This window comes from Chlamydotis macqueenii, chromosome 25 (genome assembly GCF_036417535.1).
Source record: "Chlamydotis macqueenii isolate bChlMac1 chromosome 25, bChlMac1.mat, whole genome shotgun sequence".
Lineage (NCBI taxonomy): Eukaryota > Metazoa > Chordata > Aves > Otidiformes > Otididae > Chlamydotis > Chlamydotis macqueenii.
The window spans coordinates 3870232-3891467 of record NC_141580.1 but is presented as its reverse complement, the minus strand read 5'-3'; the positions used below and the strand labels follow the sequence as shown (position 1 = coordinate 3891467).

The following is a 21236-nucleotide window of genomic DNA, read 5'->3' as shown; positions in this document are numbered from 1 at the left end:
CGCTACACATGCGCTGCCTGGGAAAGCTCATCGCCCTGCTGGGAAAAGACATTCCTGAGGAGCTTGCAATGCCCAGCCCAGACAGTTCAGTCAGAGCACAGGGGAGGGAGCGGAGGGGGGGTACATATACCAGTTAAAATTAAACAGCTTTTTGGTGGTAGCGTATTTTTTTTCCTACCTGCTCTAATGAGACACATTCCTTCAAGGCATTGATTTCATGATAGACAGTGACAGACAACTTGTAACTAATTCTGTGCATCCCCAGATCTCCCAGTGAAAAGCTAAGACACGAAGTGAGTCACAAGGATGAGAAAGCACTGGAGGGAAAGCCAGCCAGGAGGCCAGGAGGTGTGTCAGGGAAGGGCTCCAGGGTTCACATTCTTTAAACGGTCTAGAAGATGGTGCAGAGAGCCCATCCGCACCACCTCCCAGCCAAGAAAGCAAGCGCTGTACGACACAGAAGAGGCACAGCTGGGTGGTGGCAGTGCTTGCTCCGCTCTGGGGGATGACAGATGCGCAGGCACAGAGGCAGGCGCAGAATCCCCAGGTTACACTCAGCAAACAAACCTGAGCTTCCTGTAATTGATTTACTCAGCTGTGTGCTGTGCTCCGGCCTCTTTAGAAGCAAGCAGCACAGCCTGCCGCCGCAAGGAGAGAGATTCCCTTTCAGGGTGGTGGGCATGCTGCTCACACTGCTACCTTGTTCTGCGGAGAAGGAATCGGCTCCCTTCTGTACCTAACGTGGACCTGTGAACTGACACTCATAGCTCTCTGTCAGCGATCAATATTTACTCACTCAAGTCTCAAGAGGCTCCTGGTAGCTGAGAGAGGGGTGAGGAATTTCAATAATCCTATCGAACAGCAGAGGGATGTGTTAAAAAGAAGGGGAGAAACCCAAGTGTCAGCCACATACAGGGCCAGTTCCCTGTGGCGGCAAGCTGAGATACACGAAGGGAGGGAGCAGCCGGTAGCTTCAGACTATGGAGCTATTTTTTTTTTGTTTGTTTTGAAACTTAAATCTTTAATTATGCAGAGTGGGATAAGGAAAGGGGAAGTCAACAGTTCTCCTAAACCCTCTGCCACATCTGCCCTGGAAAATCCTTGTCTGAATACTAAACACGCAGACCTCAAACCAGCACAATGACGTTTCTGCCTAGAACACGATTAGATAATTCAAGTGGAAGCTATTCTTAAAAATTTCCAACAGATTGGAGCTCGTTAGTGAGGGGTCTCGAATAATCAAGTTGCTGTCTTAACTGAAACCAGTACACATGCAAGTCAGGTCAGAAGACTGTTGCTGAGTTCTCTTTCCAGCTCTACACCAGTGACTCCGGGAAAGGCTGGGATGAGCAACATGTCCTGGGCTGTGTCCTTCCCACTTCTAAAACGGAGGAAAAAAAAAAAAAAATCTATCCCCAGGAGACTTTGAAGCTAAAATAGGGTTTTTGCAAAACAGTCTGAGGTGAAAGATACTGAGGAAAAACCAAAGAAGTCTTTGATCAACTACAATCCACAGCTTCTGGTGAAAGAAAGGATGCAGCCAAATCTCCAGTCAGTCAAATCTCCACCCAAATGCCAGAACAGCCACAGGAAGAAGTGGAGAATAAAAAGAACGTGCTAGATACTTTTGTCCCAGTAATAAAACATTTACTAGAGCAAGCAGAAAGTAAATGCACAGCTGATAAAGAAAACATCACAATGTCACAAAAACCTGACAGTTTCTGATACTTCTTTCAGTAGAAACAAGACAAAGGTGGGTGCTGACATGTTTCAACAAAAGAGTTCTTCCTTACCTTTATGGCGCAAAAAAAGAGAAAAGTTAAAAAATGGATTAATACACACAACGAGTTAAAAACGGTCGAGCAAGATTTTACAGTTTTAACTACACGTGTCCAATGTGGGGCCATAATCGAGCTGTTCCACTTCCTCAATTGCTTTTCAGGTTCTCCCTAAAGGCTTCTGAGCAGCAGGTCCCTGAATTTCCAAATGAAGCCTCTTCGTTTAGCTACACTTCATGGGGGGCACCAGCCTTTGACTGTTGTGGCGTATCTACATTTTTTTCCCTTTTTTGTTTTTAATTTGAAGAAAGCACTCAGCCCTCTCATAACAGAGGATGCATAGGCACAGCAGAGAGACAAGTTTGCTATGCAGGCTTCCATGAAAATGAAGGATACCAGGAAAAAAGTTCTTTAAAATAAAAAAATACCTGGGCAATGAGACTGGGATTGATGTACCGACCACAGACAAGCCAGGGAGTCCATCCTACACTAGATGTGAAATTGTGATTAGCTGGGCTGGAGAAGGATCCCTCGAACAGCTTCATTTAAAAAAAAAAAAAAGAAAAAAAGAAAAATCAACTTGCTTCATCCCACCTTCAGCAACACAAGTTGATGCATTCTTAGTTCCTGGGGAGAGGGGCAACCTGGAGGCCAAATTATTTGGGGATAAGAGAATATGTGAAATGAAGAGACTGGGGAAGAACTCACCATACTGAACAAACTGCTGAAAGATTAATGTTTAACAGGTGGGTCCTGAGCAACTCTAAATGGATTGCTTTCCTAAATGTGAACGCTGGTTAAGAAAAGACTACTTTATACTTCTATGGACAACAGTTTATTAATGTTCCAAGGACATGAAACAGCTTCTTTCTTGTCAAGAAGATCTGTTTAAATCCAGCAGAGAGTCACTTGAGCACTGAATGTTTAACAGCAGAACCCAGGGAGCTTTATCAAAATGATTTCTCTTTGACTAAGCATTGTGTGTACACATCATTAGAGTGAATCTGTCCGCAGATGTACCGGCGCTGACTTGCACAAGGAGTTTGCACGGTTTCCTTCTCCTCCCCAGCTGCTCAACAACCAGTTACCAAAACCCCCAAAAAATCCTCTGGAAAAAGACAACACTACCTGCAGAGATCCCAGGCTGTGAAACACCAGCTTTTAACTGTCCCACCGGCTCTTCTTACGTTTTGGGGGCTCTGGGACAGCAAAACCATCTGTCTTGTTGTCTCGGCTGTTGGCATCCTTCCTGTTCTCACCGTTCCTGCTCTCGTTGTTCCTGCCTTCGTTGCTATTCCTGCTCTCACTGTTATTGCGATTGCCGCTGCCCACATCAGCGAAGTGCCGGCTTTCGCTGTGGCGATGGTTGTCGCCATGTCGGCCCTCTCCGTGGCGGTAAGCGTCACTGTGGCGACCGCCTCCTTCTCCATGGCGTTGCACATCATTGTAGCGACCACCACCCTCTCCACGGCGCGGGACCTCATTGTGGCGACTGTTCCGGTTGTCGTTGTATCGTTCTCTGACAATGCCACCAACACTGCCGCCACCGCCACCACCACCACCGCTGCTGCCGCCGCCACCGCTGCCACCACTGCCGCCAGCAGCGGCAACGCCGGTGCTGCTGCTGCCGATGCCTTCTCGATTGTTGGCGCTGGTATTTGTGTTGTTGAAGCCCTGTACTCCGACACTTGGAAAGGTGGGAACGCTACTCAAATTCCCCGTGCTGGTGAAACCCGGAACACCTTTTGCTGCTGCAGCAGCTGCAATTGGGCTGTCAGGATTTGCAGCATTTTGCTGTGCTGAACTTGTTGGTACTGAGTTCAAGCTCCCAGCGCTCGTCCAGCCACTAGCACCAGCAGCAGAGCTACCAGTCTTTTGATTATTTAAGCTTGCAGCAACAAAGTGGCTCTTATACTGGGACTGCCAGAAAGAGATAGAAAAGACAGCATGTTTGCATCTACACCGCACCACAGAACACATAGTCATCATGCATATAAAAGCCTGTCTTGAATTCTAGGGAGCCCCTAGGAAAAAGAGTTTCTTTAAAAAGTTAGTCCTGGCGTGATTACATTCCTGCTACCAGACCACAGAAACAAGGGAACTCCTACATCGTGGGGTTAATTTTTACACTGAAGAGAAAGGGTTTCTCTGCCCCTCGTTTCTTTTGATTGCAACTACACCATTGCTGCTAAGCAACTTAAATAGGATCAAGCCTAGAGCAGAATCCAGAAGGGGAAGAGAGCAAAGAGGCAGCAGAAAACAAACTAAGTTTGGCAAATCAACTTTATGCCACTGTGTTCCGTCTGGCCTGCATACTAATTCTCCCACTTTGGACAGCAATGCTCAGTGCACGCTCCAAGTGGATGAGGCATGGCCACAACTACCAAACTCAACTTCCCTCAACGGTTTCTGCATTTTCAGAGGAGAGGGGGGAAAAAAAAAAAAAAATTGTCTTGAATCATCAGTAGTACAATTTTTCCATGTTATGGCCTTTCCTCGAGTTAGAACTTGGAGTACAGGCGATCAAACCAACCTGAAAAGCTGCTTTCATTGCCGTAAGCCTGTCTCCCATCGCCCCAGTGGATGGCTTGTATGCCTCATAGTTACTCATCACGCTGTTGTTGTTTCCACGGTCCTAAGCAAAAAGACAAAAAAGACAACTGGAGAGATTTATCCAACAAAGACACTTACAATTCAACAGTTCTCAGAAGCTACCTTGGCCCTGCTCTCAGGAAATACATCTAAGGATGACAAACTTCTGGAGAGTACCACCAGCAGAACAGTCTGCCCCATGACCCTGAGGGTGACAGAAAAGTACAGATGCTGCATTGCTCTGGCCCTAAAGAAGGCAGCTCTTGACAACAAGACAACAGCTCAGGACAGTTTCACTTGAGATATTTCGGATACTAACTCTTAAATACTCTGAGCTATGAAAAACTTTGAAAGCAGAGACTGTACTCCAGTACCAAGGTGATTTTTTTTAAATTAAAAAGTAGTCAATACTACACTTAAAAGTTCCAAGAATCTGTAAACAACGCCTTCCGCATTTCTACTTACAGAATTTTCTGATCCCAGACCTGGACGTTCACGGTATCCTAACCCGCCACCACCAATATTCAGCTTCTTGCCTTTTCCTCCTTTGAAACGTGATTTCCGGAACCACGGGTTCTGTATAAAAGAAGGACAAATGCTTCTCAACACAGAGAGTAAGAAGCTTCATAAATGCATGTAAGAAGGCTCAGAAAAGGATTTTGAGCATTTCAGAAGAAAAATAAAAATACAGTTTCCCATCCAACACCACAGCTGTTGCAAGGGGATAGGGCGTGACAGACTGCAATGCTTTGAAAGTAAGCTGTAGACGGTTCCGTCGTGTGGGTCTGGAGCTTTTTGTTACAAACGCTTTTTATGAAATCTGACTTTCTGTCCTGAACTTTCATCCATGTTAAAGTTTTAGGGGTTTGCATTATAATAAAACCAGGAATAAATGCAATCTCTAACTCCAGTCACTTGAGAGCTCTGCACTTGCTCATACTTGTGTTTTATTGATTTAGCCCACTGCCTGGCTAAGGAGAAACGAGGTTCTGTCAGGAAAACTTCTGCAACAAGCAGTGGCCAGGAAAGGGCAGTCCAACCAGACCTCCTATTGTTACCAGGTTTTTAAATAATGGTTGGCTGCACCTATTTTTATGCCCTATAGGTTCTTCAAACCTGAAGAAGCCACTAAGCTAAGCCATTTAGCTTCTATATTCTCCTCTCAAAGCAGCCTGTGGAGCTCTGCCTCACAAATTCTGTCCCTTCCGAAAATGCTGCCTCTGTACTTCTTAAAAAAATGTTTACTTCTAGCAGCTAGTGCCCAAGCTGCTTGGCATTGAAGCCACACGCATGATAATCCATCTCTGAATCTGGGAATTATGAAAAAGCCTTCGCTCTATTGCAGTTACATGGGCAGCAAAAGAAAAGAACTTAAAAAGCTGACGAGTACAATGGCACAAGTACAATTGCTTCATTTATGTGTCACACCTACATATAGCAAGCTTGCCAGGCACCACTGCCAAGCAGGTAAAAAGATCAAGCAACAACCGTTTCACAGACTGAATGTCTCTGTAATTATTTTCTAGTTTAGTTTTCAACTAAGCTGCATTTCCCAGGTGCCTGCCACAAATACACACTGAAAATATGGTTGTAATGAGATATTGGAGCAGAAGTGCTCTACTGGCATCAACCAGATTACAGCTCTTAATTTCCTAGGCGGTGCCTGACCCTAAAATACTGCGTTCCAAAATCTTCATGTCTTCACGGACTCTTTCACAGGCCATTAAAAACACTAGAAAGCCTACTTAAAACCAGTATAGGTTGCCAAAAGGTCACTGAGAACACATATGATGGAGCCAGAAACAAGTCCGTGAGCTCCTGATTTTGTGCTAATCATGGAAGGAACCTTCCTCTACTCAAAGAGTTTTGCTTGTTTGTACCTGCATTGCTAGATCCAACAGCTCTTTGGAAACATGTTGATTAGCACCTTCCAGATTTCTGACAAGATCACCAGCGAAGTTACTGTCTTTGGGAGTCAGCAGAGTGTAGGCAACTCCCTTCTCGCCTGCTCTGCCAGTCCGACCAATTCTATGGGTGTGCGTATCTATGTCCCGAGCCACATCGTAGTTGATGACAGTCTTAATGGAAGGAATATCTAACCCACGAGCTGTAACGAACAACAATACAGCGGTAAGCGTGATTATCCTGAACGAACTCAAAGCAATCCCATTCACACCAGCACATCACTTCATTCTGCTCCAGCACACAAAGGGAGTTTCCACAGGAACACACTCCAGTTAAGACGCTCTTCGTAGGCTAAAACTCTTTGTTGTCTTAAGTGGTTAAGTTACACTGCCCCCCAAGTTCACTGGATGGAGATGGAAGAGGTCTCTTTAAACGACTGATACTCCAAGGAAGGGAGAGGGCTTTATTAAAGGGCACTGAAATTCGCTCTCTGTTCAGCTGAACATTGGGCTACAAAAGCTGTTCTGGAGAAGGCTTCAAGTGTCTCCATTTCTTCTTCATTTAAGCACGGATAATGTGTGCGCTGATTAATGAATAGCAACTACTTCCTTAAGAAACAGCTTATTTTCTTTCTGTATATTAAAAAGTATATGTCAGACTGTAATTTAAACATTATTAGAAAACTTTAAAAGTAAAACCCCTTGCTAACACTGTGTCCTTCTGAAAAAACCAGCTGGAACAGAGTACCCAGCAGGTGTAGATGCCAACTTTGTTGCCTTCTACTGACATGTGTTAGCCTTTCTGCTGATATCCGCAACTTGTAGGAGCTGCTGTTTCTTAGAATGTCACATACCTGCCACATCAGTAGCTACCAGTATCGGGATCCCCTTTTTCTTAAATTCTGAAATGACTTTATTCCTCTCACTCTGGTCCATGTCACCATGAAGCAGCCCCAGATTATGATCCTCCTGCTTAAGGTTATTGGCCAGCTCTTCTGCATTTGCCTTCTTGGTGACAAACAGGAGAACACTCCCAGAAGATGTGAACTCCACGAGGCGTCGAGTCAGCCAGTTCCATTTGCTAGGGCCAGAGGGGAAAATTTCCACAATTTGAGTAACATCTTCATTTGCCTAAGGGGAGAAATAACACAAGCTATAATAACACAGGAGAGAAATGACAGTACGGCAGACAAACACAGATGGCAGAATAAACCCAGGAATTTAAACTAGGTGTGAGAATAAAAAGTGGAGAAGAAGGGGACCAAAATTCTCCTTTAAAAGAGGTTTCAGCTCTTAGCTAACTGCTGACCATTTAATTTTCACAGTGCAGGAAAGGCAGGGGTTAAATGAGCTACTCTTTGCTAAACCTGAGAGAAGCAAAGTTCAGTCTTTGACATGATGCACTTCAGCACCCTCCTGATCTAAACACTGGTACTTGCAATTTAGATGCTCTTGTGACAGATGCTATTAACATCTAAAATAGACTGTGCAAGAGCAGGGTCTGAGATGGAGACCCTGCTCATCAGTAAAAGATATTCATCTGGCGATCAGAGAAAGTCCTCCCGTGAGCTGTGACTTGTCCTCCGAGTCAGGAAGAGGGGAGGTATACACAGACTCCGTATCGCAAGTAACGGAAGTGCAGTGGAGCTCACAGCACTATCTTGGAGTTTCTCTGAAAGATTTAATTTTTACACATTTAAATATTAATTACTTCAAGGATGATGCTTTCATAATAGAGCAATATTTTAGATCAAAGAAAAGAAACCAGGTGATTGAGCTAGGAAAGCTCTTCTTTTCTTAAGTGATGTTTAGGGAAAACATTTTCCCACAAAGAAGGGCCTTCAGGTAGCCATTAATCTTTTGTTGTAAAGGGATACTTCACATTCCTGATTGAAAAAAATAATGCAGAGAACTGGTTAAAAGAAGAATGTTCTGAAGGCATTTTGTGAAAGTTCTCAACAGTCTTCATGTATTATAAGCAAAGTTTCTTCGTAGCAAGTGTAATCTGCCCACTTCATTGACTTATTACCAAATCCCTAGTCTGCTAACAGTTCAGCTGCTACTGTCACGCAAATACAGAATCAACATTCCCATGTAAACCAGGTGAAAGACATTACAGTCTAAGTTTCAACTCCTTCATTGCAAAAGCTGTAATTTATTTATAGTTTTGAAACAAAACAAAAGGATATACCCATTGATTCAGACTAACAAAAAAAAAAAAAAATCAACCACTGCATTAATGTTGTTTCTCTTCTTGATGAAACCTCCCATCACTGTAAGAATGTTTCTTGGCAGAAAGAAAGCTCAATAAAATAATTTAAAAAACAACCCCAAAACCTTACTATTTTTTGTTAAGCAAGAAGTATTTACTCTTAAATCCAAATTATCAATTCAGCAATTTAACATAAACTTCAGAAAACAGAAACAGAACGGCTCGTTTCCCCAGTTGCCCCAGAAGTAACGTGGAATTACCTCTCCAATGTCTCCCTGCACAACTCGAATTGGGTCGATCAGAATATCTCGGGCCAATTTCTCAATCTTCTTACGGAAAGTGGCACTGAACAAGAGGGCTAAAAGCAAAAACAGTATTTGAACTCCTTGAAACGTAAATTGCCTTTCAGAACTGTGAAAACACCACATATATCTTGTGAATGAGGACCTGTACGACTGTAGTAGGTGTCAGTGATTTGACACTACAGTCTGCTTTACCAGTTCTAATGAAAATCAGAATACCGTGAAGTGGAAACACATTTCATGGCATCTGAAATAAGATGTTCATAACGTGTGGTACTGCTGTTAACTTTCTTTCACAGCAGCTTAGAACACAGGATCTCAAAGCATACGAACATTCATTCAGCTAATCATCTTTTCCCTGAGTCAGGTCTGCGGGGGGATTACAGAGGGACGAACAGCGTGGTTAAACGCCTGTACTTCACAAGTGCTCCCTCTTAACAGTCCACGCTGAGAATAACACTAGTGGACTTCTAAAAAAGTCTCATTGCGTGGCTGTGCCCAGAACAGGAAACCCAAGCTCTGCTCCAGACTTTGAACTGGCAGCCCATCACAAAGCCTCCTTCGACTCTCAGGGGTTTAGTCTGAAACGCGCTTGTACTTACTCTGTCTGTCAGGACGTACATGGCTTGCAATTGATCTGACCTGATACTCTGGAAAGGAGAGGGAAAATGTTCTAATCAACACTGTATGCCTATTATTTAGTAGAATAACTGAAAATACAACTTCATTGCTTTATTTAACAAATAACCATAGAGTGAATGAGTGCTTCTCACTCAGTATTTAATTCTACCATGACTTCCAGGTGCTCTTTGCTGCACAATGGACGTTCCTTTGCTGTACAAAGAAACTTTTGGAAGTTCCTTCAGCAAAGTTCTCTAAGCAGAGGCACTCGCTGAGTCTGTGCATGCCCTGTATGTCTTACAAGTGTCTCCTCCATTTGTGGTACTACAGCACCATCACATCTTTGCTGTGTCCCATGATTCTTGAGCACAAATTCAAAATCATCCAGATCTGTACGAACAAATCTCTTCCAAGAATGTAGAAAGTTCTTTTAACACCACTAGTTTGTACACACTAGAACCAAAGCACAGAAGTGACTTGCCCAGAAGTTATTCAGCAACCCTAAGACAAAAATCAGGGGTTTTGGACTTCAACATCAAAAGGATGTCATTGATCTCTCTGTACCACCAGATATTAGACCTTCAAATACGTCTATATTGTCTATAAAATATTTCCTTAATGTACTTGCAAGCATATGAAGCTACAGGGGCTATAAACAGTCCTACTAAGCTGGGAACTGACGACCACTGCTTTCCAAGAGTGACTTTTGTTCATTACATACCAAAACCCATATCAAACATTCTGTCAGCTTCATCAAACACAAGGTAAGTGACTCTTTGAAGGTTTGTTGCTTTCTTTTTCACATGATCAATCAAACGACCCTATTAAAAAAAAAAAAAAAAAGCCAAGTTTATAAAGCATATTTTCAAAAATGTTAATATACGTAACCTTCAAACACTTAACTGCTTTTTATCCTCACTTACCAGAGACTTAGAACAGAAAACACCTGAAGGCTTCAGTCAAGAACTAAGTGTCGATATTCAAGTCATAGAAACAGATTCTTAAAACTCTCATCAACTATGCTTGACAAGCTGAATTTTAGGACCGATTTTTCAAGTTTAACAGTGCTAAGATCCTAAAATTCCCAGTCTTCATTACAATTAAATTTTAAATGTGAACTGGCTACTTAATCCCATATTTTTTGGCAAGGGGGTTCTTCATACTTCATTTTCCTGCCTAGTACCCCAATAAATAGCCAAAATAAAACTTCCTCCAACCATTACTTGCCCAGGTTTGCCCAAGTTCATAATTATTTTTGCAATAAGCAAAGCCAGTTGACAACGGAGCTCATTTATACCACTGCTTCAGCATCAACACCCATCTGATTCAACGGTTTAACCTTTCAGGATTACTGTCACAGGCTCCACACTGGTTCAGGAAGACGGCACTCAACTTCATGACATTCTGGGGGTTTTCTTCATGAACTTAAGGCTCAGCAATCACAAGCTGGTATCACGCACAACTGACAGTGATTCAAGCAGATCTTGCTTCCTACTCTGTCTTCTGTTGGAAATCATACCTAATCTCTTTCAATTTCTCTTGGGAGAAGAATAATCTCAGCATATTTGCTCTCAACATCTGATAACCTGTGAAGAACCTAGATTTCAGTGATGAGAGAACAATTTCTGCATCACCAATGTAATAAAAATCTGTTTCAGCTTCAGTTAAGCAACAAAAAAAGTTGCACTGTGTATGTACAGGTACTTACTGGTGTACAGACAACTATCTCTGCCCCCTCCTGGAGGGCTTTGGCTTGCTCCCACATGCTTCCTCCTCCATACACAGCTACAGAACGCAGATTATATGCCTTACCAAAGCGCTTACATTCAGAATGGATCTGAGGATTTTAAACAAAGCACATCACAGTTCATGTTAGACAGCACTGAGAAAATACACCTACTTTGGAGCTGCAGTCCAGCTCCTGAAATTCACTTTTCAGCTAATAACTTCATGAAATTATTCAGAAATCCTCAAGGCTGAATACTTCAATACTTGTGGATAACTTCCAATAATTTCTTTTGGAAACCTACTCAGGCATCCAATCATAATTTAACCTGCAGGCTCTATCCTTTTACACATACAACTTGCAGCAATGCATCCACAGTATTCTTAATACTTACACATAATATGGGAGAACTGCAAAAATTTACAATTTCAGATTTGTCACGATCTTTCAACAAAAAGGAGATGCAGAAGAGAATTGTGAGCTTATACTGGAGGCACACTACTAATGCACAGAGCAGTTTCTTCGAACAGTTTATTGAGGTTTTCTGATAACTTCTGCCCCAAATTTTCTCTTCTCCTATAAAAACACTGTACGGTACATGTTTTCTATACACCTACCTGTTGGCAAAGCTCTCTGGTCGGGCATACGATCACTGCAATGGGACCATCCCCTGGTTCAAGCTCCTTTTGATCCATGATGTGAATCAGCATCGGCCAGATGAAGGCTGCTGTTTTTCCGCTTCCAGTCTTAGCTATCCCAATCATATCTCTGCCACTTAGTGCAACTGGAACACCCTAAAAATAAGGAGATTCTAAACCCATATTATGCCTACCTTAGCATATTATTGTGCTACATATTACAGGAAAACTCAGACAACAAGAGAAAAGCACATCATAGAGGACTCACGTCGATGCTTACACAGTTTGGTTGCCAAGTTCAGATTCAAAGTAGTTTGTTTTAAGGGCTGGAAGCAATTACCACATTTTGACTGTTGGTGTCCCATATGAAATCAATGTTTGGGTGCAGTACAACATCCCAAGGATATATTTACATGTACACAAATACATCTTGTCCAGCTGTAAGAATGCTAAGAACAAATTCTCCGAGCCTATTCTTTCTGTAACCACTGAGCGCAGAAGTCCTCAGTTCATCCCTGCTGTCGCTGTGAGGACCTCTCAGCCACAGGTCTTCACAAGTGGTATGGACTAAGGTCCTAATACACATCCCTTGGACACAGCACTATGTCATACTTTATACTTCAGGAAAAGCATCTGAAGCAGTGTGGTTATAATCACATTAATGATAACCTTAATTACGTATGATAATCAATCTACATATGCAGTAGAATCCCTTTTGCATACACAGCTCTCCAAGGAATGACCAGTTAAATGGTCCAACTCACAGGGCATTTACTTTAAGTGCCAAAAGAAATCTAAAAAATGCCTTGGTGCATATGTCTTCTAGTTACAAGACACTCAAATATAAAGCGTTTAAAGGAATGTTTACTGGAGTACTGCATCCAGTTCTGGAGCCCCCAACATCAGAAGGACATGGACCAGCTGGAGAGGGTCCAGAGGAGGCCACAAAGATAAGAGGGCTGGAGCAGCTCTGCTGTGAGGCCAGGCTGAGAGAGCTGGGGCTGTTCAGCCTGGAGAAGAGGAGGCTCCGGGGAGACCTGAGAGCGGCTCCCAGTGCCCAAAGGGGGCTGCAGGGAAGGTGGGGAGAGACTCTTCAGCAGGGCCTGGTGGAACAGGACGAGGGGTAACGGTTTCAAAATAGAGGGAGGTAGATTCAGATCAGACATTAGGAAAATATTTTTTACACTGAGGGTTCTAGAACAGTGGCCCAGGTTGCCCAGAGAGGTGGTTGATGCCCCATTCCTGGAAATGTTCAAGGCCAGGTTGGCCGGGGCTGTGAGCAACCTGATCCGGTTGGAGATGTCCCTGCTCCTGGCAGGGGGTTGGACTGGGTGGGCTTTGAAGGTCCCTTCCAACCCAAACCATTCTACGATTCTATGAATAAGGCTGTCAATGTGTGGCTCTTTACTCAGCTATTGGTACAGTTGTTTCTAACATAATTTCTAAAAACACCCAGAAAATAAGCCTTTCATATGTTTCTATAAGCAAGAGATGCCACTGCTTGTTCTTTAGTCTTCCCTGAGAGACAAATGAAGAATAGAATACAGATATATTTACAGTGGTGATTTAACAAGGAAAAAAGTGGGTAAACGTCTATATAAAAAATATCAAGGCTATTTTCCTAGAAAAATACAAATTATTCTTCTCCATGTCAGTTTGATATAGGAAACCAGAATTGCATACATCCTCACACGGACTAGGGACCTTCACATGTCTTCTGTTAGTTCTGTTTAGATGTTAGAAAAGTAAAAACACTCACCTGACATTGTATAGGAGTGGGCTGGGTATACTCAGACTTCCTAATCTGATGCATAAGTTGCTCATCAAACCCAAAATGAGCAAAACTACTGCCAGGCCTTGGAGGAGCAGCTCCGGACACCTTAGAAACAGAAACATATCTTTGTTCATGAACAGTAAAAGAAAAACAACGAGCAATTTGTACAAAAATGAGAAAAACTCTCTCTTTACCTCTGAAAGCAGCTTTTATTTTTCGTATAGACATAAGTTTCACTAGGTGCAAATTCCAGATGCGTTGTGTAAATAGGACTTCCAGTATAAAACTTTAGATAAATTATCAAACAACATAAGCTACTAAACATCCTATCTACCTCCTTGTATAACTGGTCTCCTTCTTCCCCAATAATTCCTTTCATGAAAGGCACCGCACTAACATGTCACAAATGACAAAGAGCTAATTCTTGCATATATTTCCAGTTTCAACGCCTAGTTTTTTAGTCCAAGTGCAACCACACAACTGGCAATCTTGGGTGCACACTTTGACAAGTCCAGAGAAGACTTTCAAGAACTGATAAGGAAAAACAAGCTCCCTTAAATCAAAGTCACTGAAGGTATCCAAGAGGCTTGGTATTCAAAAGCAGGGGTTTCTTGTGAAAATCTTCATTAAAACTACTAAGGCAGTCCAAAAAAAAGGGAGTACGAAGATCCTAGGAGGACAGTTTTGTGACCAGCTTACCCGGAGATTTAGCTTATGACGTAACTCCACCACTTGCTGTGGGGTGAGACTGGTGATCTCCTCGTGCTCATCATAGAAATTTTTCTCAAATGGTGGGTATTCAATCTGCAAGGGTAATTACTCAGTTAGTCCAGGACTCAAAGTTCTCTCTCTGTATACTTAGTTTTGGAGGGAAAGGGTCCTTTGGAGAAAACATTCTTAATTATCTGCAAGAACATTAGTTGAATATGAAGTCATGTGAAGGATTGTTAGTGCGACTCAGGTGGCACAGCACTGAAATATTACCTGCCAACACTGATGTACAGGGACGGAACCGTATTTTAATCTACTTCTTAGCACTTGCTTTCTAGAATGCCTCAGACAGAACAGAACGGAATGAACTTCCTACCTCTGAATGATCAATAGGCGGAAGAGGATCAATGATTTTTTTGGATGGTGCAATTGGATTCCCATCACTATCATACTCCAGGTTATCCTCCTCCTCTTCTTGGACCACACCAGCCGTGGGGTTTTCAGCCATGTAGCGAAAATAAGCTTCCTGCAGCAAAACATATCAGTAAAATCACATACAATAGGATGCAAAAATACTACTACAGTTGTTCAAATGATGTATACGCTAGAGGGATGTTTGCTTTCACATCCATCATTGAGGGAAAAAAAAAGTTCACTAGAACTGATTCTTCTAATAAATACCAACAGTTACATCCAGAAGAAGGGCAACGAGTACAAATGAAGAAAACAACTATAGTGCCAGTTAGACCACAAAATGCTTTTAAAAACCAAACTTCTCTTAACATGTCTGCTTAACAATTCCTTCTACCCAGACTTGTTATGCTTTAACGACAGAATAATCTAGGAATCACATGAACAAAGTACAAACACTGCAGGTTTTTAAACGAACACAATGTTACTAAGCATACGATGTTTACATTTTTTAAACCCAGAGAGAGTTTCTCCACTTCCCCTAACTAGACCCTAAGAAATGAAAATACATCTATTTTTCATTGAGATAGTCAACAGCAAACAGGAAAGAAAATATTTCAGAAGAGTCCTTCAACACAAGCACAAGCTAGAAGTCACTGTCACCACTGGAACGTACCATCCTTACAGCTCACAAATACATACGTATCTTACAGAATCTCACTGGCACACCAAGACATTCTCGTGGAGAAAACACCAGTCTCACTTGACTTTCAGGCAAATATTTAAGATCAGATTTTTAAAGCAAGGTTCAATTACAAAGAAATGCACATACTCATCTAGCTTTTTCATTTGCATGCCCAATTATCACTCAGTCACATGGATATGCATACAATAGACTTGAACAACAGCTGCTTACAAGTGTAAGTCACCTTTGCTTGAACTGCAGCACAGCTACACTCACCAAACTGGAAGCAAAGGCCTAGAGGCCAGACAACCCTTCCATGCTCTGCATTACTGCGAGTAACACAATAGTTATTAATTACAACTTAGTAGTAAGGTACATTTTGAAATGAAGTCTCTCCTCTTTGTTTATTGTTTCTGTTACAGTGAAGCTTATATTCTCAATCAGAATGGGAACTCATTTGAAAATAAAGAGCAAAACCCCTGATTCTTGCCCTTAACAGACACGAAATTTCACTGCAAATAGCCTCCACAGATTAACAGCCTCTCACTGGTGCTCCACATTAGTTGAGTCTGCTAATTTCAAATTTAATGAGACCCTTAAAAACTGAAAAACCTGTACAGGAAGCTGAAATCCAAATTGACTGAAAAAAAAAAAAATCTTCTTCAACGGAGTAAAAAGGAAGGAAATTGTCTCCTAATATTCTTCATTTTTTAGTGAAACACCTAGAAGGGTAGAGGCAGCAGGGTAACCAGTACAGCTTCCTGCTGAATTGTCCGGATACTGCGCATGACACTGGAGTTTTGTTTGTACCTAGTAGTTATATATCTGGGGAGGGAAGGTAAAAAAAAAAACAAAACAAAACCAAAACAAACAAAAAAGAAAATAGAAAGACTGCATAGGAACTCACTTGGTCATCTTCCTCTTCAATGTCATCTCGAATACCCCTGGAAAAACAAGCGGAGAAAAAAAACTTCCCTGCAAGTGTTCCACATACTCAGCTCCATACTTTCATTTGATTAGTGCTGAGCTTCATGTTTCGTGGAAGACACAACACTAACAACTCAGTAACATTTATAATCCCAGCCCATGGAGTTTTCACATTTGGCCAACCATAACAGCAACCCTGCAAAGCCTTCTGTTTACTTCTATTAACGAGACTGAAAGATTAGGACTCCGTCTTCCCAGTAGAAGCCACATCAAAGATCATCCTGGTCTAAGCTCTCGATGCTACGGAAGTCCCACAATTGAAGAGGAATATGAGCCAGGAAGTGCAAATCCAGTTCAGAACTTCCCCAGGTGGTGATTTGGATCCGGTGTTCTGTTTCAGGACCATGTATAATCTGATCAACCCCATGCAATGCAAATTCTACCAAACTATCTGACATTTATATCGAGAATCAATAGCATAATTATTTGCCTTGGTCAAAACAGATAGATAAGCTGCAAAAATTTAAACTGTTTTAAAACTTCAAATTTAGTATCCCCATTGTCACATGCTACCTAATACATCAGCTTTACAGGGAATGTTTTAAAACCTAGTTCAAGTTTGGAAGAATCTCCTGTATTATTTCCCTGCACTGAGTTGTTTTGCTCACATAAATGCAATTTTAAACCAAACTATCCTCATCATTGCAAGGATGGGAAAGACAAAAAACTATTTGGGCTGATCCAGAAGGCAGTAGCAGTACAATATGCTGCCCCAGTTTGTGTGGCCTAGAAAGCCTTCTCATGTGAGATAACCCTCAGTCCTATTTTACCATAGGATGTCACCATGGTTTCTTCCCTCCTATCATTCAATTTTAATTATACAGAACTTCACCCATGGGGCGTATCACGCGCTGGTTAATGCAGTTTACTAGGTATGTATTATATTGTCCACAGAACAATCATCATCAATAAAATGCATTGGCATTCTCTTAGCACCACACAAGACACAGGCAGGCATGGAAATTATAAAAGAGAACTTACTTAACATTCTTTTTTTCTTTGTCTTTATCTTCAAGTCTCTTCATATCGCGAGCAGCTTGATCCTAACAGGTCATAAAATTACGACATTAAAAAAACCAAGATGACAAAACATGGAAGGGAAAAAATGTTCCTACATAACTAGACCACCATGCCACAGAGACAACACTTTTTGGAATAAACTTTCTCTTGTTCCATTACCTATTATGCCAAATAAATTCTCCTACTAGTATCTTTGAAATTTATACAGTGTAACTTTGCCACAATGCTGTTGAAAAAATACATTCTCTGCATTCCTCCTGAAAACACTGTGATAGAATCCAGGTAACAACAGAACTGTAGCTAAGGAAGAGCTCATTATAAATACAAGTGATTTCAATTCAGGTAGTGAAAAATGCACAAAACTTTCATTTCTTATTCAGAGACACACAAAGCTCTTCGTTGTATTGCCCTGACATGCTCAAAACAGTTAAATGGTTAAGCTACTGTAAATCATATCCACCCTCTCCCCATCTAATCCACCTCTGAGTTCTAATTAACACAGCATCTTACATAAAAAACAAAAGCTATGTGATATTCTGAAATAGCTGCCAAAGCCACGAGTGACATTTGCTGCTCCTGACTGGAGAGAAGTATGGCCATACAAATTAATAAACATTTCACGAGCCAGGTCTTGCCTCCACTTCAGCCATGAATGCCTCCAGAGGATCATCATCGCTGTCAGAGTCTGCCGATTTGGAATGAAACTGCTGGCGAGTAGGGGAATTCTCTGCAGGAATGTACGGCAATTCCACATTGCTCGAATCTTCCTCTTCATCCTCAAAGTACCTGAAAGGAAACGAACAATGCACATAGTCTATAGAATCATGCTGTCTTTCATGGTTTCTGAGTCACGTTTCCCACACAAAGATGGATAATAGAAGTCAGTACGTACACAGGAAAAGAAGTTGAAATTTATTTATTTACAATTACTCATGTTGGGAGATAAAAGTGGTGGTAGGGCAAACAGATGTTAGGAGAGTGATCTTCTTGAGTGGCTCTCCCGGGCTGGTGAATATCGGATGCTTTTCCGACCTCCCTTCTAGTCAATGCACTTATGCAGCTAAGACAAGGCTTCGTAAAGAAATTTAGAGCTGAAAGTTTACCTGTGCAAAAGACACTCAAATCTATCCTGGTTGGCTGCAACTCTGAACACACCAGAGCGGGAATAAGACTGAGCTGACTGAGGCTCAGCTGAGATATGTTCTTAGACAGGAGAAAGCTAAAGGAGGAGAGCTCTCCAGGCTGCTGTAGAATCTCAGAGTCTTTTAAATCTCTTTAAAGGCAAGGATGTATCATAATTCTCATTTTACAGATGATAGCCTGACACCCAGAGAACAGGTAAATAACGGGACCTGGCTGACACCGAAAGTCTGCTGCAGAGCAGGGATGGGAGCTCCTGCATGTGACTGGCTCAGGTTTTTTTTGATACTATTGCCATAAAGCTACCGGGGTTCTGTCATACCGTGCTGCAGCGTTAGGGTATTTAGCCTTGAGCAGGCTTTTCTAAATACCTAAACCTCATAAATGTCACAGATACTTTCCCTGACCTTGGAAACTTTAAAACACTAAAATCTAGAGCTAGATAAACACAAGAAATAACCCTACTTACGCGTTCTCTTCATCAAAATTTGCTCGCTTTGACCCAATTTTGTAGAAAGAAGGCAGCTGAGGAGGTCCTGATTTTGCAAACGCAGCAGAAGAACCAGCTGTTCCAAAAGCACTATGAGACTGTTGGGAGAGCTTAGGCTCCTCTTTCTTTCCAGGTGTTATGGCAAATCCACCAAAACCAAAGCCTCTCTTAGTCCCAGGTCCACCTTTATTCCAATTCATGATGTCCCCAATATATCTGTTAAAATCAGAACAGACAAATTAATCCCCTTTCTGCTTCAGACAGTTATATATAATTGTCACAGTTTTTATTGTAAGTGGATTACTTCACTCACGACAGAGAGACTTGCGGAAACGTGACTGACAAGAGTTTGATTTGTTTCCTAGAAAGGATTTGCGCTTTGTTTTTTCCTTGTAAGTATCAACGCATCCACAACTTGAAAACAGAATAAAACAAAGAGGTTGCCTTCCAAAACAGATCCTGTCTGTCAGTGACTACTGAAGCATATTTAAGATGGTACCTGTCTTGTCTGTTTTGCGATCTAAGACAAACAAACCCAAGGAACTCGGAACAAGAGATGAAAAGTCATCTCAGTACATATTTTGCATATCCAGACAGTCCCATCCTTGAGTGTTTAATAGCTTTGTAAATACCACACTTCTGCAAGCCAGACACCTCTAGAAACTAAGGCCAAAGCAGCACACAGCACACTGCTCCATTACGAGACAAGGCATGCTTCTGCCAAAAACTCAAAAAAAAAAAAAAAGCATCTTTAGTCTTACATATGTTCTCCAACCTACATTTTTCAAACCACATTTTAAACATTCCACATAACATGCCTGCCCAGAACTTTGTTCTCTAAGTTAGACGAAGAGAAGACTGAACTGATATACTAAGATTTAGACTTCCCAATCCAAATAATTTAATTATTTCATCTGCATGGCCAAGTCATACCTTTAAGACAAAGACAGCGTGACACCCACTGCTTTCAAGAGCATTATAATTAGATGGCCCAAAGGCAAGAAGTCCTATTAAACCAATCCTCACACTCAGTGAGGATCCTCCAATGAGATCAGAATTCACTGGCAAGAGAAACAACTTCCAAAAAAATCTGATAATAAATGCTGCTACTGCTCCCTGCGCTGAACATTTACCAGCTTGGGTCTTGCTCAATAAATCTCAAGTCCCCAGGAGACTTTGGGGAAAACTCTGCTGTTCAGTGCTGCGTGGCAGCAGCTGACTCCACTGTCCTGTTCTCCCACTTGCGCTGACACACGTTGCAGCTTTCACTCTCACAGATGGGCAGCAGATAAGAGATCAAAACGTACAACAAACGGATGAAATGGGGAACTTTGCATTTCTGCTGCTGACAACCCAGTGGGGGATAACGTTTAAGTTACAGCATCTGTTTTTAAGGATTCTTTCCTGCTGTACCTTAGAGTCCTTTTTCCCCCCCTCCCATCATCTCAAAAAATAAGAAGAATCATTCTTTTATTCTGTCATACAGCTGCAAAAGTACGAAATTTGCTCTGTTTGCCCACGGAGCCCACTAGTGAGCGTACAGGGACAGGGTTCCTCCAGGACAGCAATGAAACGCAGAGTGAGACCGTGAGCTAACTGCCGAGGCTGTGCTTCCCCGCGAACGCCGTTCCGAGGGAGGAAACCCGAAGGCACGCCCTCTTTCTACGAACTCCCTGGATCCGAAGGAAAGGCAACAATACGTCTTAGCTGCTCCCGTTTCTGGCAACTACTGAAGAAGGGACCCCCCACCCCGCCGCCCGCCGAGATCGCCCTTCCCTGGGCACAGCGGGGAAGGCGACAGGCGGCCCCGAAGCCGCGAAAAGCCCCCAGCCCCGGACAGGCACAGCGGAGAGAGCCGCAGGTCGCCCTCCTGGCAGACGGGGCCGGTAGCAGAGCCCCCCACAGCCCTTCCCGCCCGCGGGGCCCCAACACGGGGGCGGGCCCTTTGTGCGGGCCAGGCCGAGGCTGCCCGAGCCCGCACTAGGCCGCAGTCCCGCCAGCTCCCGCCCGCGGAGAGGCGGGGGGGCGCTGCCCGGTGAGGAGGAGCCGCCGCGCCGCCCTGCCCCACTCGGCCCCGCGCCGCCCTCACTCACCCCTCGGGCACCGCAGCCGTCGGCCGCCGCTTCCCCGGTTACCGGGGCAGGGGGGTGGAGAAGCGACGTTCCTACGCACCAACGTGTGTACGTGCGTGCCGCGCTGAGGTCAGCGCGCCGCGCAGAGCATGCGTGTTAGCAGCGAGTGAAGC

At 42.9% G+C, this 21236-nt stretch overlaps 1 protein-coding gene across 4 annotated transcripts; it reads right to left on the bottom strand.

Annotated features, from left to right (window-relative positions):
• Positions 1-1625: 1625 nt before the first annotated feature.
• Positions 1626-21233, bottom strand: DDX42 (DEAD-box helicase 42). 4 transcript variants are annotated; one of them, XM_086766890.1, is made up of 19 exons: positions 21085-21171; positions 20125-20261; positions 18971-19207; positions 17997-18147; positions 17323-17384; positions 16262-16298; positions 14635-14784; positions 14247-14351; positions 13533-13652; positions 11753-11929; positions 11118-11246; positions 10131-10230; positions 9391-9438; positions 8747-8844; positions 7129-7405; positions 6251-6477; positions 4836-4946; positions 4312-4413; positions 1626-3698 (listed from the first exon to the last, which is right to left on the bottom strand). In XM_086766890.1, exons 3-19 carry the CDS (start codon positions 19189-19191, stop codon positions 2940-2942), a joined length of 2874 nt encoding a protein of 957 aa, XP_086623016.1. In that variant the 5' UTR covers positions 19192-19207; positions 20125-20261; positions 21085-21171; the 3' UTR covers positions 1626-2939. The 4 variants fall into 4 exon arrangements, with proteins under 4 accessions (XP_086623016.1, XP_086623015.1, XP_086623017.1 ...); XM_086766889.1 differs by lacking the exon at positions 20125-20261 and having other exon boundaries at positions 21085-21233; XM_086766891.1 differs by lacking the exons at positions 20125-20261; positions 21085-21171 and adding an exon at positions 19925-20040.
• Between the last annotated feature and the right edge of the window lie 3 nt (positions 21234-21236).